General features: G+C 43.6%; 1 protein-coding gene across 1 annotated transcript in view; it reads left to right on the top strand.

Annotated features, from left to right (window-relative positions):
• Window positions 1-13,185, top strand: part of mdfic (MyoD family inhibitor domain containing) — a gene marked incomplete at its 3' end in the record, with an annotated part of 45,037 nt that overhangs the window by 22,231 nt on the left and 9,621 nt on the right. Inside the window, exon 4 of the mRNA XM_084330806.1 lies at window positions 4,397-4,783. Within this exon, the coding sequence (XP_084186932.1) occupies window positions 4,397-4,783 (387 nt within the window). The remainder of the gene's footprint in view (window positions 1-4,396; window positions 4,784-13,185) is intronic.

Raw genomic sequence — 13,185 nt, 5'->3', positions numbered from 1 at the left:
TATCTGTATTTCTTTTTGGTTCTGACTGTCACCTCCACCATGTTTGCCGTCAAGAACGACTCAGTTCCAGTTTTGAGGCCCGGAAATATCTGTAATGATTTAGTGTGCGTCTAGAGATTTGATTTGATTTTGATGTTATTACGGATCCCCATTAGCTGGTGCCATGGCAACCAGCTAGTCTTCCTGGGGTCCACACAAAAAAACATACAAAAACAATTATTGCAAAACAGAATTATTAAAAGTCAGTACTCAACATACAATACACAATGAAACTAACAATTAAGATGGCTAAAATTACATGGAAGCAAAGAAACAGAAAACAAAAAAAATAAACAAAACAAAACAAAATACAGTGTTAAATACAATTTAAGATTGTTTTTAAAATTGAATCTTTTTAAGAATTGCTTTTAGAATGCTCATCAATGTTACTAAAACATCAATTTCACCAAAAAAAACACACAAAGTAATCAGAAGAAGTTTTGGATAACATGGCTGCAGCTACACTCATGCATGACATGTATTAATTAAGAGAAGAGGGAGAACGAGCGCTACACTTTGGCAACAGGTTTCTACGACCTCCGGCCAGACAGAGAAACTGAAGCCGGAATGTGGCGTGGTGCTGTCGTGCGTATATACTGTCATGTTCTTGTGACCTCTCACTGTCGTTAGTCGTTACCTTTTAAAACAATTGCCATGCGATCGATATTATTAAAGGTACAGTACAATGAAAACCCTGTTTTTCAATCTTGCTGCGTTTCTTAACAGAAGGTATGTTGATGTAACTTTACCCAATAGGTTAGAGCGGTTGTTCTTGAAAATGATGACTAAAGCCTGTTTGTTTATTTGTTTATTTTATGGATCCCCATTAGTCTACACTACACCCATGTGTGAAATACAATTCTTCCTGTGGGGTCCGTTGATCTCTGTCCCCCGCCTGGATATTATCAACAAGTAATTTCAGATACCAATCTGCTTCCTCTGAGATATCACACAATACACACAGGTTACTCTGATTGGCCCATCAGCCACATCCAGCTTCTCTGATTGGCCCATCAGTCAATCACACTGTGTCTGATTGGCCCATCAGTCACATCTAGCTGAGAGGAAACTCCGGAGGAACTTCCAATGTGTACAGTGTATAGTGAACAGAAGGCCACGCCCCTCATACTCATGATGACTTAACAGGTCATTAACAGCAATTTATGACTGAATTAAAACATCATTATTGTACTAGATCTTTAAATTGTTAGAAGAAGGTGACAGCATAAGCATTAAGTATCCCCAGAATATATCTCTCATGATGGTCAGACACCTGAAGCCATGTACATACCAGCATGACTTGTTCATCACTAATACTGATGAACTGACTTTATTCTGGCTTTATTCTGGCTTTATTATGATTTACTTTGACTTTATTCTGACTTACTTTAGCTTTATTCTGACTTACTTTACATTTACATTTACATTTAGTCATTTAGCTGACGCTTTTATCCAAAGCGACTTACAAGTTCTGTACGACAAGACAGCAAGAAGGGTACAACTCTATCAGCTGAGTAACAATGTTCATCAAGTGTTGCGTGTTACAGTGTAGGTTAGTTTATTAGGACAAGTGCATGACAGTAAGGTTAGTCAGGGTTAGATTTTTTTTTTTTTTTTTTTTTTTTAATCATTTCAGATAATGGTTGAAGAAGTGAGTCTTTAGTCGACGGCGAAAGATTGGACGGGATTCGGCTGTCCTAACTGGGATGGGTAGTTCATTCCACCATTGTGGGGCAAGGACTGAGAATAGGCGGCTTCTCTTTGATGACCCTCCGGGAGCTTGGATAGGAGTAGGTCTGAGGCGGCCAGAAGATGCAGAGCGTAGGGGTCTTGAGGGTGTGTAGTTAGAGACCATTGACCGGAGGTAGGCGGGAGCGGTTCCCTTTGCTGCACGGTATGCTAGGTCGAGGGCCTTGAAGCGGATACGTGCAGCAATGGGGAGCCAGTGCAGGTCCCTAAGAAGTGGGGTGACATGGGCCGACTTCGGTAGGTTTGATATCAGGCGGGCCGCTGCGTTTTGAATGAGTTGAAGAGGCTTGGTGGCAGTGGCCGGGAGGCCAGCTAGCAGTGCGTTGCAGTAGTCGAGGCGGGAGATGACTGTTGATTGGATGAGGAGTTGGGTGGCTTCTTTTGTCAGGAAGGGGCGTATCCTTCTGACGTTGCTCAGGAGGAATCTGCAGGTTCTGGTTGTCGCTGCGATGTGAGCAGAGAAGTTCAACTGGTCGTCGAGGACAACACCAAGGTTCTTGGCGGTCGGGGACGCGGTCACAGCTGCATTCTCGACTGTGATGGAGAGGTCGGTCAGGGGGGAGGATTTGGCCGGCAGGTGGAGCAATTCTGTTTTGCTTAGGTTCAGTTTGAGGTGGTTGGTCGTCATCCAGGCGGAGATGTCGGACAGACAGGCCGAGATCCGCTCAGAGACGTGGATATCTGAGGGAGGGAAGGAGAGGAAGAGTTGAGTATCATCGGCATAACAATGATATGAGAAGCCATGAGACGTGATAATGTTACCCAGTGATTTAGTGTAGAGGGAGAAGAGAAGGGGTCCTAGGACCGAGCCCTGGGGGACACCCGTCCGGAGGGGGCGGGTGGCCGACAGAGTCCCTCTCCATGACACTTGGTAGGAGCGGTCGTTGAGGTATGATGTCAGCCATGTCAGCGCAGATCCAGCCACTCCCATTCCTGCGAGGGCCGCGAGGAGGATCTGATGGTTGACTGTGTCGAAGGCTGCAGATAGATCTAGGAGAATCAGGACAGAGGAGAGGCCTTTCGCTTTTGCTAAGTGAAGTGCCTCTGTGACCGCAATGAGGGCCGTTTCTGTGGAGTGGCCAGTCCGGAAGCCAGACTGATTGGGGTCTAGGAGGTCATTCTGTAAGAGATAAGCAGTAAGTTGGTTGGATACAGCACGTTCAAGTGTTTTAGAAAGAAAGGAGAGAAGAGAGACAGGACGATAGTTGGCTATGACGGTGGGGTTCAGGGTTGGTTTTTTTATGAGGGGCGTGACTCTGGCTTGTTTTAGGGAGGTGGGGACCACCCCCGAGTTGAGTGAGGAGTTGATGGTTGCAGTTAGGAATGGGAGGATGTCCGGTGCTATGGTCTGGAGGAGTGGGGAGGGTAGCCGGTCCAGCTGGCATGTAGTCGGACGGTTCGACGTTACCAGTGTCAGGGTCTCGGCTTCTGTAATGGGAGAGAAAGATGACAGAGTGAAGGATGAGGTTCTCGATTCAGCGTTTGGAATGGGTGGGGGTTGGGAGAAGGAGCTGCGGATGTTCTCCACTTTTTCCTCAAAGAAGATCGCAAAGTCTTCGGCAGAAAAAGATGAGGGAGGAGGGGGTGGGGGGGGAGTGAGGAGGGAGGACATGGTAGCATGCAGTTTGCGAAGATTCTTGGCAGAGGCCTCGATCCTATGGTGAAAGAAAGAAGCTTTGGCATTAGTAATGGTTTTGGAGAATGTTAGCTTTATTCTGACTTACTTTAGCTTTATTCTGACTTACTTTAGCTTTATTCTGACTTACTTTAGCTTTATTCTGACTTACTTTAGCTTTATTCTGGGTTTAATCTGGCTTTATTCTGACTTTATTCAGGCTTTATTATGCCTTTATTCTGGCTTCGTAACATTTTCATGGGTTTGAAAGAGTACAGTATTTGAGTAAAGGTACAGTATTTGAGTAAAGGTACAGTATTTGAGTAAAGGTACAGTATTTGAGTAAATGTACACTATTTGAGTAAATAGACTAGATTAGATTAGAAATGAGTAAATAGAGTTCAAGATTTATGAACAGCTTTTTCCCCCAAGCAGTCAGACTGTTAAACGCTCATTGACTGTCTCCTCACGTGCACCATGCACTTACCTGGACTTGATAAACCACTATGTTACCGCTCATCATGCACTTTATTATTTAAAATATTCTGTTATATGTACAGTGTTATGTGTTTCATGTATGTATATATTGTACTACAGTCTGTGGGAGCTCCCCTGAAATTTCGTTGTATACTGTGCAATGACAATTAAAAGTATTCTATTCTAAATGCACTTAATCTCAACCCATGCTCATTGCTCATACTTCATCTGAGAGTGTGACTTTAAATAACGTAAAATAACCCTCTTCCTCCTCCTCCTCCTCCTCTTCCTCTTCCTCTTCCTCCTCCTCCTCCTCCTCCTCCTCCTCCTCTTCCTCCTCCTCCTCCTCCTCCTCCTCTTCCTCTTCCTCCTCCTCCTCCTCCTCCTCCTCCTCCTCCTCCTCCTCCCTCCTCCTCCCTCCTCCTCCTCCTCCTCATCCTCCTCCTCCTCCTCCTCCTCCTCCTCCTCCTCCTCCTCCTCCTCCTCCTCCTCCTCCTCCTCCTCCTCCTCCTCTAGCTCAACCTCAGCCTGCGTCTCAGCCAGCGCCCTCAGAGTCTGCCCAGGGACCCGATGCTGCCAGGAGCCCAACATGTGGCCTCTCGCCTCACAGCAGCACGGCCCCCCCGGGCACCACCACCGGCAACGGACTCCGGCCCGGTGGTGTCGGTGGGGCACCGGGGCCCGCGTGCACGTGCTCCTGCGGCGCCAACACAACGGGAGTGGGTGCAGAGGGCAGGCCGGGCACCACGCCCCCGCCGGGCACCATGACGGAGCAGCCCAGGAAGCAGCTGGTGTCGCAGAAGATGCAGAAGAAGCTGAGGTCCAGCCTGTCGGTCAACAGCGACAGCAGCCGACGCAGCAAAGGAAGCTCCATGGGCTCCCAGAAGCCCCCCTTACCAGAGGGTGAGTCAGTGACAAGCTCCATGGGCTCCCAGAAGCCCCCCTTACCAGAGGGTGAGTCAGTAACATGGGCTCCCAGAAGCCCCCCTTACCAGAGGGTGAGTCAGTGACAAGGCACTCAGACAAAATAAATCACGCACATCCTCCGTTTGTTGGTGCTGAGCCAAACTGTAAAAACAGTAATACATAAGAACAAAGCGGGGCTCGCAACTCACTTGTTGTTCCAAGGTGATTTAATAGACAAAAAGGCAGATGCAACGTTTCGACCCTTCCGGTCTTCTTCAAGCATGAAGACAACACAACACTGACATCTTTTTATACAGGAAGTGAAATAAATTGAATATCAGCCCCACCTGGTGATCAGGGGCGGTCCCAAGACTTGCATGATTGATACATTTTATACATGATTAAGTAACTATTTATCTTTTCATTTGACATTTTTTAGGAGATTCTTTGAGAAATATCTATATTAAACACAACATTAAGACATAATTTACAGATAGGCAACATGCAGCAGTGTGTAAGGTACAAGTCCTAGTCACTGAAAACAAAAATGAAAAAACTAAAAACAAAGTCTATTGACTGTCTCCCTCTATAAGTTAAATTTACAAATAAGGTCTAATGTCAAAGTCCTCATTGAGTCTGGTTGGTGCCATCGTTTTAAGATAATTGATCCACCATACTTCTCTCCTCAGTAGGAGATTGGGTCTCATTCTCGAACGAATTTACGACCAAAAATGTCCTCATAGGCAGATTTCTGCCCATTTAAGACATATTAGGGCTGGGAGCGGGAGTCCCCAAATTTTCCTGAGATCAGATTTGAGCGTGGCTGAGAGCAGATTTAAGAGTGCTGAGGAGCACACTTATGATTGATTGATTAATTGAAAATTGTATTAACTTGACAGACTGTGTTCTCATAGTGATTCCTTCATGTTAACGCTACAGGCCTCCTTGGAATTAATTATTTAATCATAATTAAAATAAATATGACAATATTTGTACGATAAGAAATTACGCATTTGATGTCGGAAAAATAAATAATATGGATTCATCTGATCACAGGGCAGCTGGATTAACCATATCTGAACCAGCTATTTTGGACAAATGTATAATTACTTTAATTACTCAGATATTCAAACACAATTATGCAATTATTGTGAAATGATTGAAACTAATAATTATTTAATGCCTTCTGTGGAATTTGTATTTCTTATTTGTTACACATCTGTTTTAATGATTAATTATATACATTTGAAAGAATGCAGGTCAACATGCAATATATCCCATTGAATGGTATACAATGGGACAGACCTTTGTTTGATTGATTGATTGAAAACTTTATTAACAGATTGCAGAATGGGTACAGTACAGTACAGCTCAATTACATACAATTGTTAAGGGGATGCAGACCAGAGAAATACTTTCGTCTTGTTTACATCAGGGTCCCCCATTTTCAATTCATCATAACATATATGACACACACGACACAGATAGACAGTACTGCTACATCTATACATTTATGACATACCAGATTTGCAAATACAGTACTGTTTGTGATACAAAAAGAGTCCAGAAAAGAGAGTACATTTGACGTAGAAACTGTTGGAGGAGGTTGGGTAGGAGGGGTGGGTGGGGGATAGACTTACACTGTACAAGAAAAACTGTACATTGGAATATTGACAAAACCATACTTGGTCATTTACTGTACATTGGAGGGGGTTGATACAGCTATAAACCTGCATTCCTTCGAATATATCATTAATCAATTAAACTTTTATTGAAATACACTATATAGCCTATACACCAACACTGAAATGACAGTGGATAAATAAATAAGAACTAAAGCTATCGGTGGAAATAGACTGCATTAATATTCCATAACAAGTCTTGTGTGCGCCTACGAATGAACAGTATAGGCTTAATTATGGAATAACAAGCCATACTGCGTTCATTCATTACGCCCGCCGTAGGCTATATATATTATATTTCATTCATTCATTCATATACAGTACTGCACGCGCGTGGGTGTGTGTGTGCGCGCGCGCTGCGGCAGGTGTACCACGAGCTGTATATGATGCCAATACATTAATCTAATCTAGTAGGGGTGGACGGTATGGTCTAAAATTTATATCACGGTATAATTTGAAGCATAGACGGTAACGGTATATATCACGGTATCATCGTTTTTGATAAACATTTTTTTTATTTTATTTTATATAATTTGTATTTTTTTATATAAAATATATATATTATATAATTAGACTTGTACTTGTATTATCTGCGAGACATCGCCACCACGCAACAAGCTCCACTGTCTGTGTGTACTCTAGTAGCCTCCAGCTACGGCCAGGATTCTCCGGAGCTGCACCTGGACCTATACTCGAGTAGCCTCGAGCAGAGCTACGGCCAGGATTATCCGGCGCTGCACCTGGACCCTATTGTATTGGTATAACGTTACTTAACTGTGCTCAGCAAGCCCTCAGCTCGAATATGCATCGAATCAGTGTTATAAGACATTGATATCAGGAGCTATCTGTAGCTACTGCTAGCCGGATATATAACGTTAATACAACGCCTCAGTGAATTATTTAGTTCAATGGGACATTTCGTTTTGAACGGTGAACTAACGTGAGCTAACAGCTAACAGGTAGCATACACGTCTCTACTAGACTTTGTGGAGCGTTTGTTGATGTCAGGAGCTATCGGTAGCTGGCCGACTAGATACCGTTCGGTTAGACAATGCCTCATCATGTATTAAACTAAAAGTGAATAGTTGACTGGGTCATTTTGTAACGGTAGCTAAGCTAACGTTAGCTCGGGGAGACGCCGCCGTCCTCGCGTGTCGCGTCCCACTAGACTACTAGACCCGTGTTTACATGCGTGCGGTAGGGGCTGGCACGCCCACTGCGCGAAGCCTCCTAAATAACTTTTTCCAGTTCGCACATATCTATTATCTATGACTAATTCTATCTATTTTTAGGGGCAAATGCGAGTGAGATAGTCGCGCTGTGGTTACATGACGTCATTGCTATTTTAGAGCTGCACTACCGGTTACACGGTATAGTCAAAATCCATACCGTAGAGCAAATTCATACCGTTTATACCGTATACCGTTTATACCGTCCACCCCTATAATCTAGTTTTGATGGCTCGCAAGACTCGCAAAGCACTTCCGCCATTCCATTTTCACACAGCTGCGTCACTAGTTGCCTTATAAGGAGCTCTGGAGGCGTTGTTTTGTATGCAAATGACCTGAACGGGAACGTGCGTTTCGAGTTTAAGACAGAATGCCATTCTCCAAGCAGATATCAGATCATATCATTTGTGCGACCGTTTCAGCCACTTAAGACATATTACCAGCACGTTCGAGACTCAGAGTGAACTTGTCATTGATTCTGTCTCAGTGGTTCCAAGATAAGTCTTCCAGAATAACTCTTTGAAAAAATGTTTGAGAATGATACCCATTATCTATATCTCCCCCTCGTCTTGGAAGATGCACTCTCTCTATTCCAAGGTATCTTAGTGATGTGACATTGTGGTGTGCCTTTTTAAAATGTAAAGCTACTGGGCTTTTTTCATCCTCATTCCGTATCGTACTCCTGTGTTCAGCAATACGTGTTTTTAAAGCACGTGTTGTCTTGCCGACATATGCCTTACCACATGCGCACTTAAGCATATACCGGTAGATTACATTGGTAGTTGTACATGTTATTTTGCCTCTTATTTTTATCTCTTTCCCAGTTGATGGGTGATAGAAAACAGTGCATTTTTCTGTGAAGTGACATTGAGCACACGAACCACAACGTCGGTTTCCATCTGGCTGGTAATCTAAAAAATTGTGTGTCCTGTATAAAAAGATGTCGTTGTTGTGTTGTCTTCATGCTTGAAGAAGACCGGAAGGGTCGGTCCAAATGTTGCATCTACTGCCTTTTTGTCAATTAAAACACCTTGGAACAACAAGTGAGTTGCGAGCCCCGCTTTGTCTTTCAGTAACAAGGCACCACACAGTGTGCTGCTACAAGTACAGTAGGGCCGTGTAACACGTCTTTTGAATTGAATCACGTCGATATGCAAATCAGAATTTGTATTAATTCAAGATGAACATGTTTTTATTTACATAATTAATTTATAAAACATAACACCTAATAACTTGGGGGCATAGTCAGTCGCATCACTTTTATACTACGTAATTTTCCCTTCAACCCAAACTGAACCAACAACAGTACTATGGCTGCATCAAATCATCAACAGCTGCATACCGGTAAGTAGTAGTAGTAGTAGTAGTAGTAGTAGTAGTAGTAGTAGTAGTAGTAGTTTATTTTTTCAGTCATCATCTCACACAATACAATATACACCATCATTTATCAATATTTGATTTTTACAGTGACTGAAAAGGTACAGACTGAAGCATAGTGCTTATTTGTACCTGTCCTATATTCTTACCAAAATTTTAAGAAAATTTAGACTCCAAAACAGTAATCTAAAGAAAAAAAGCAAGCAAAACAGTATTATTCACCCTTGTAGTTTTCAAAATTTGCTTTACAAAAGAAAAATACAAAAATGTAGATTCCAAAACAGTATTCTAAAAGAAAAAAAAGAAAACAAAACAGTGTTATTCACCCTTGTAGTTTTCAAAAATAGCGTTACAAACCTTTTTCTTAAAAACCAAAATCGAATTACTCATTCTTAACTGTATATCAGCATTGTTCCACAAGTTAACCCCAATAATAGAAATACACCTCCTTTTAATCCCTTTCTTAGCTTTTTGAACAGTACATTTACAAATATCTCCCAAATCATGTATTGAAAAAAACCTTTGCACCCCATCTGGGAGTACCTTTGCTTTAGCTCTGTACATTATTTGCATAGTTTTATAGTAAACCAAATCATAAAATTTCATAATATGAGACTTTATATAGTAACCAGCCTTGAAAAGGTTCCGAATGGCCCGCTTTTGCACTACGACTATTGGATTTACTGTATTTTTAAAAGTACAAACCAGTAAGCAGGATAAGCGACACATAGTAGACAGAACGTGATACAGAAGGGGGGTGTGTGACGCGGACGAAGCAGCAACACAACAAGCAGCTAAGATCAGTTTGACCTACATCAAGCCCCGCCCTCTTTTCTTGAAGTTGCAACAGTGCAACGGCTGCAATTGGAGGATCTAGAAAAGAGGGCGGGGTGTGAGATAGGTCCATTCAGTACCGACAGTAAAAGGAAACATCTCCTTCCATAGAAAGGGTGCCTATATAATCTGGTCTATAAAGACGTGATGAAGAGTGAGAGAGTGCTCTCTCATTATTCTGTTGTGAGTGTGTAGTTTATTATTTTTTTTACCTCTACCCCCCAGTCTTAATGACTGGAGTGCAGTCCGTGCATGGAGACTGATATGCACACACGTTGCACAGGCACACACACACACACACACACACACACACACACACACACACACACACACACACACAGGCACACACACACACACACACACACACAGGCACACACACACACACACACACACACACAGGCACACACACACACACACACACACACAGGCACACACACACACACACACACACAGGCACACACACACACACACACACACACACACACACACACACACACACACACACACACACGCACACACACACGTGCGCTAACTTGCTAACTCTGCCGCTTGCTTCACTCACCCGCACATATCCTCTTTGTCCTGCACTCTCCTCCTCCTTGCATCCATTTTCTTTTCCCTAGTTAACACATTTCTCTGTCAATATTACTAGTGGAGGGGAGACTCCAAACCCCGGTACCGGTAGGTACGATATCGACACCTTCTTCGATCTCACCTCTTAATGACTCGGCGCCCGGGACCTCTTTGTCATATCATTAACCCCCTCCTGTCCTCGGCCCGGGGGGAAAGCCGGCACTTTGTCGAGGTGTGTAAGGCAGAGGTGAGTCCAGTTATAGGGAGACCACTAGGAGCTCTATTAACATGGGTCAGCGAGGTGCGAGCCTCTAACAAGGCCTTGCAGCACGGGGGGCCCATTAAGTGCCAAGGCTAGCCCCATATGGGCCCCTGCCAGTGCCAGCCCCTCACACCTCTCTGGGCCGTCTCCCTCTCTCCTCCCTCATATCATCCCATCATGGCGCTCATTAACAATGGATCATCGCATGCCTCCTTCCGCTGTGGTCGAGGGTGTATGTTGGTGTGTGTGCGTGTGTGTGTGTGTGTGTGTGTGTGTGTGTGTGTGTGTATGTGTGTGTGTGTGTCGTACATCTACATATTTATTCTCCCCCATCCAAGGCCTCCTCCGCTCCTTTCGTCTTTTTTATACGTGCGCTCTCTTCCTCCGAGGCTAGCTTGAGAAACAAAAGACGCAATGATGGTGCATTACTGAGACATGCACACAACAGGGCAGGCGGGCGGAGAGACGTGGCCCGAAACAAAGGGATGTCGGGAGGCCGGTCGATCTTTATTTGATGGGGGAGTCTCATTTGAAACACACTACAACAGATGGGCCGACTAACGAGCCGTAGGCAGGTAGACACGTGCAGTAGTTGTGAATAAAAGGTAGGAGGCGTACCACCAGACGTACTCCGCGGGCGGCGTCATGTTCGCGCAACGTCTTAATTGGCAAAGAAAGAGATAGAGAGAGAGAGGGAGAGGGAGAGAGAGAGAGAACACAACAGCCGTCCAGTAAAGTCTGCCTCATTATAGCTTTTGTGTTGCTTATTTGCCAACACGCCTGTTCTCCTCTGATTCAATATGTTCGCTCTCAAGTATTTATTTCCCTCCGGAAAACAGCCGAGCTGTTGTGTTGTGTGAATGTTTACACGGATTAACATAATCTGTTTGCCTGTGAAATTAGCCCCCTAAACATCCCTCTCCCGAACGGGCGGGAAAATAAAAGGCGCTGCTGGGCTGCTGGCGGGAGAGAGCCGGGGGAGCTCTGGGGGATTCCCTCCGCTCTCGCCGCGTGTTTTCCTTGGCACGCGTCTTCTTTGGCACCGCAAAACGATCTGTGATTAAACACTCAGCGCTCGCGAGGAGCCGTCGTTCACCGCCCGCTTCTGTCTCTGCCGCGGTGGGTGGGTGGGTGGGTGGGTGGGTTGTAGGGCCGTCAAACGAATGTTCGATAGTCTGTAACGTTTCTTTGTGGAAATTTTTTTATTTGATTGTTAAAAAGACTAAAGAATAAACAAATGTTTTTGCGTCGTCGTTGCGTTGTTAACTCATTCAGCACCAGCGATTACCATCATCCCTGTAGTCAACGGGCCACGCTTTAAAAGATAGGCATTTTCACTGTGCGTCACGATGTTTGCAGAGCTATATCTATATTCTATATTATAGCTATGGAGACAATACTATGGCTCATTTGACAGTCACTATCTCTCGTCCCACGTGTAAAAAAGAGTAAGGGCTAGATCCACAAAGAATGGATTGCACGGTGCTAATTGCACCCTTACTTACAATTCATTATGAATTGAAAATGGGGGACCCTGATGTAAACGAGACGAAAGTCTTTCTCTGGTCTGCATCCCCTTAACAATTGTGTGTATTGAGCCGTACTGTATTGTACCCGTTCTGCAATCTGTTAATACAATTTTCATTCAATCAATCACTGTGCAGGTTGTATTGTAAGTAAGGGTGCAATTAGCACCGTGCAGTCCATTCTTTGTGGATCTAGCCCTACATTTTCTACAAAGGCCCCGTTTGGACACACTATGGTTTTTGGTCAGTAGACTGCAAGTCATGTAATGCGAGGAAAACACTCACCTGAACGAATTTGGCCAGATGTCTGGAGGAACTCCATCCCATAGATGTAGAATAATGAATAGATAGGAAATAGGACGCTCAGTGGGGAGCTGAGCTCAGAGAGGACGTGCAAGGGGTGGGAATAAACTGCTTTTGCCATTGGAAATTATTAGGGCTGTCAGTTTATCGCGTTAATTAGATTAATTAATTACACAGCAAATTATCGCGTTATGAAAATTAACTCAAAATGTATTACACATTTTTTTTAATACTTTTTTTTAATAACTTTTTTTTTATCTCATTCATTCCATAAGAATGTAGAATACACATTTACAGACTTTTTTTATATGGTCCATTTGCATGTTCTTGGTATCTGATTCTAGGGACATCTATGGATCTCAGGGAATGTATTCCCAGTGTCAGAAATACTGTGTCTGTTACTAGGCTTGAGTAAATTGTAATGAACCAAATGAGAATATCAATAAATGTTTTATCTTTGACTGAATAACACCATGCTCAAATTTACCAGACCTGAAAAATCAAATTAATAGATGGAAGATGATTAAACAGAAGGTTTTGTAGATACAGTACTGAATTCTGCCATCCGGACACATGCAATTTGAAATATGATTATAGAATATAGAATATCAGG

The sequence above is a fragment of the Notolepis coatsorum genome (assembly GCF_963971535.1).
Source record: "Notolepis coatsorum genome assembly, chromosome: 15".
Taxonomy (NCBI): domain Eukaryota; kingdom Metazoa; phylum Chordata; class Actinopteri; order Aulopiformes; family Paralepididae; genus Notolepis; species Notolepis coatsorum.
This window is presented reverse-complemented; position numbering and strand designations above follow the sequence as displayed.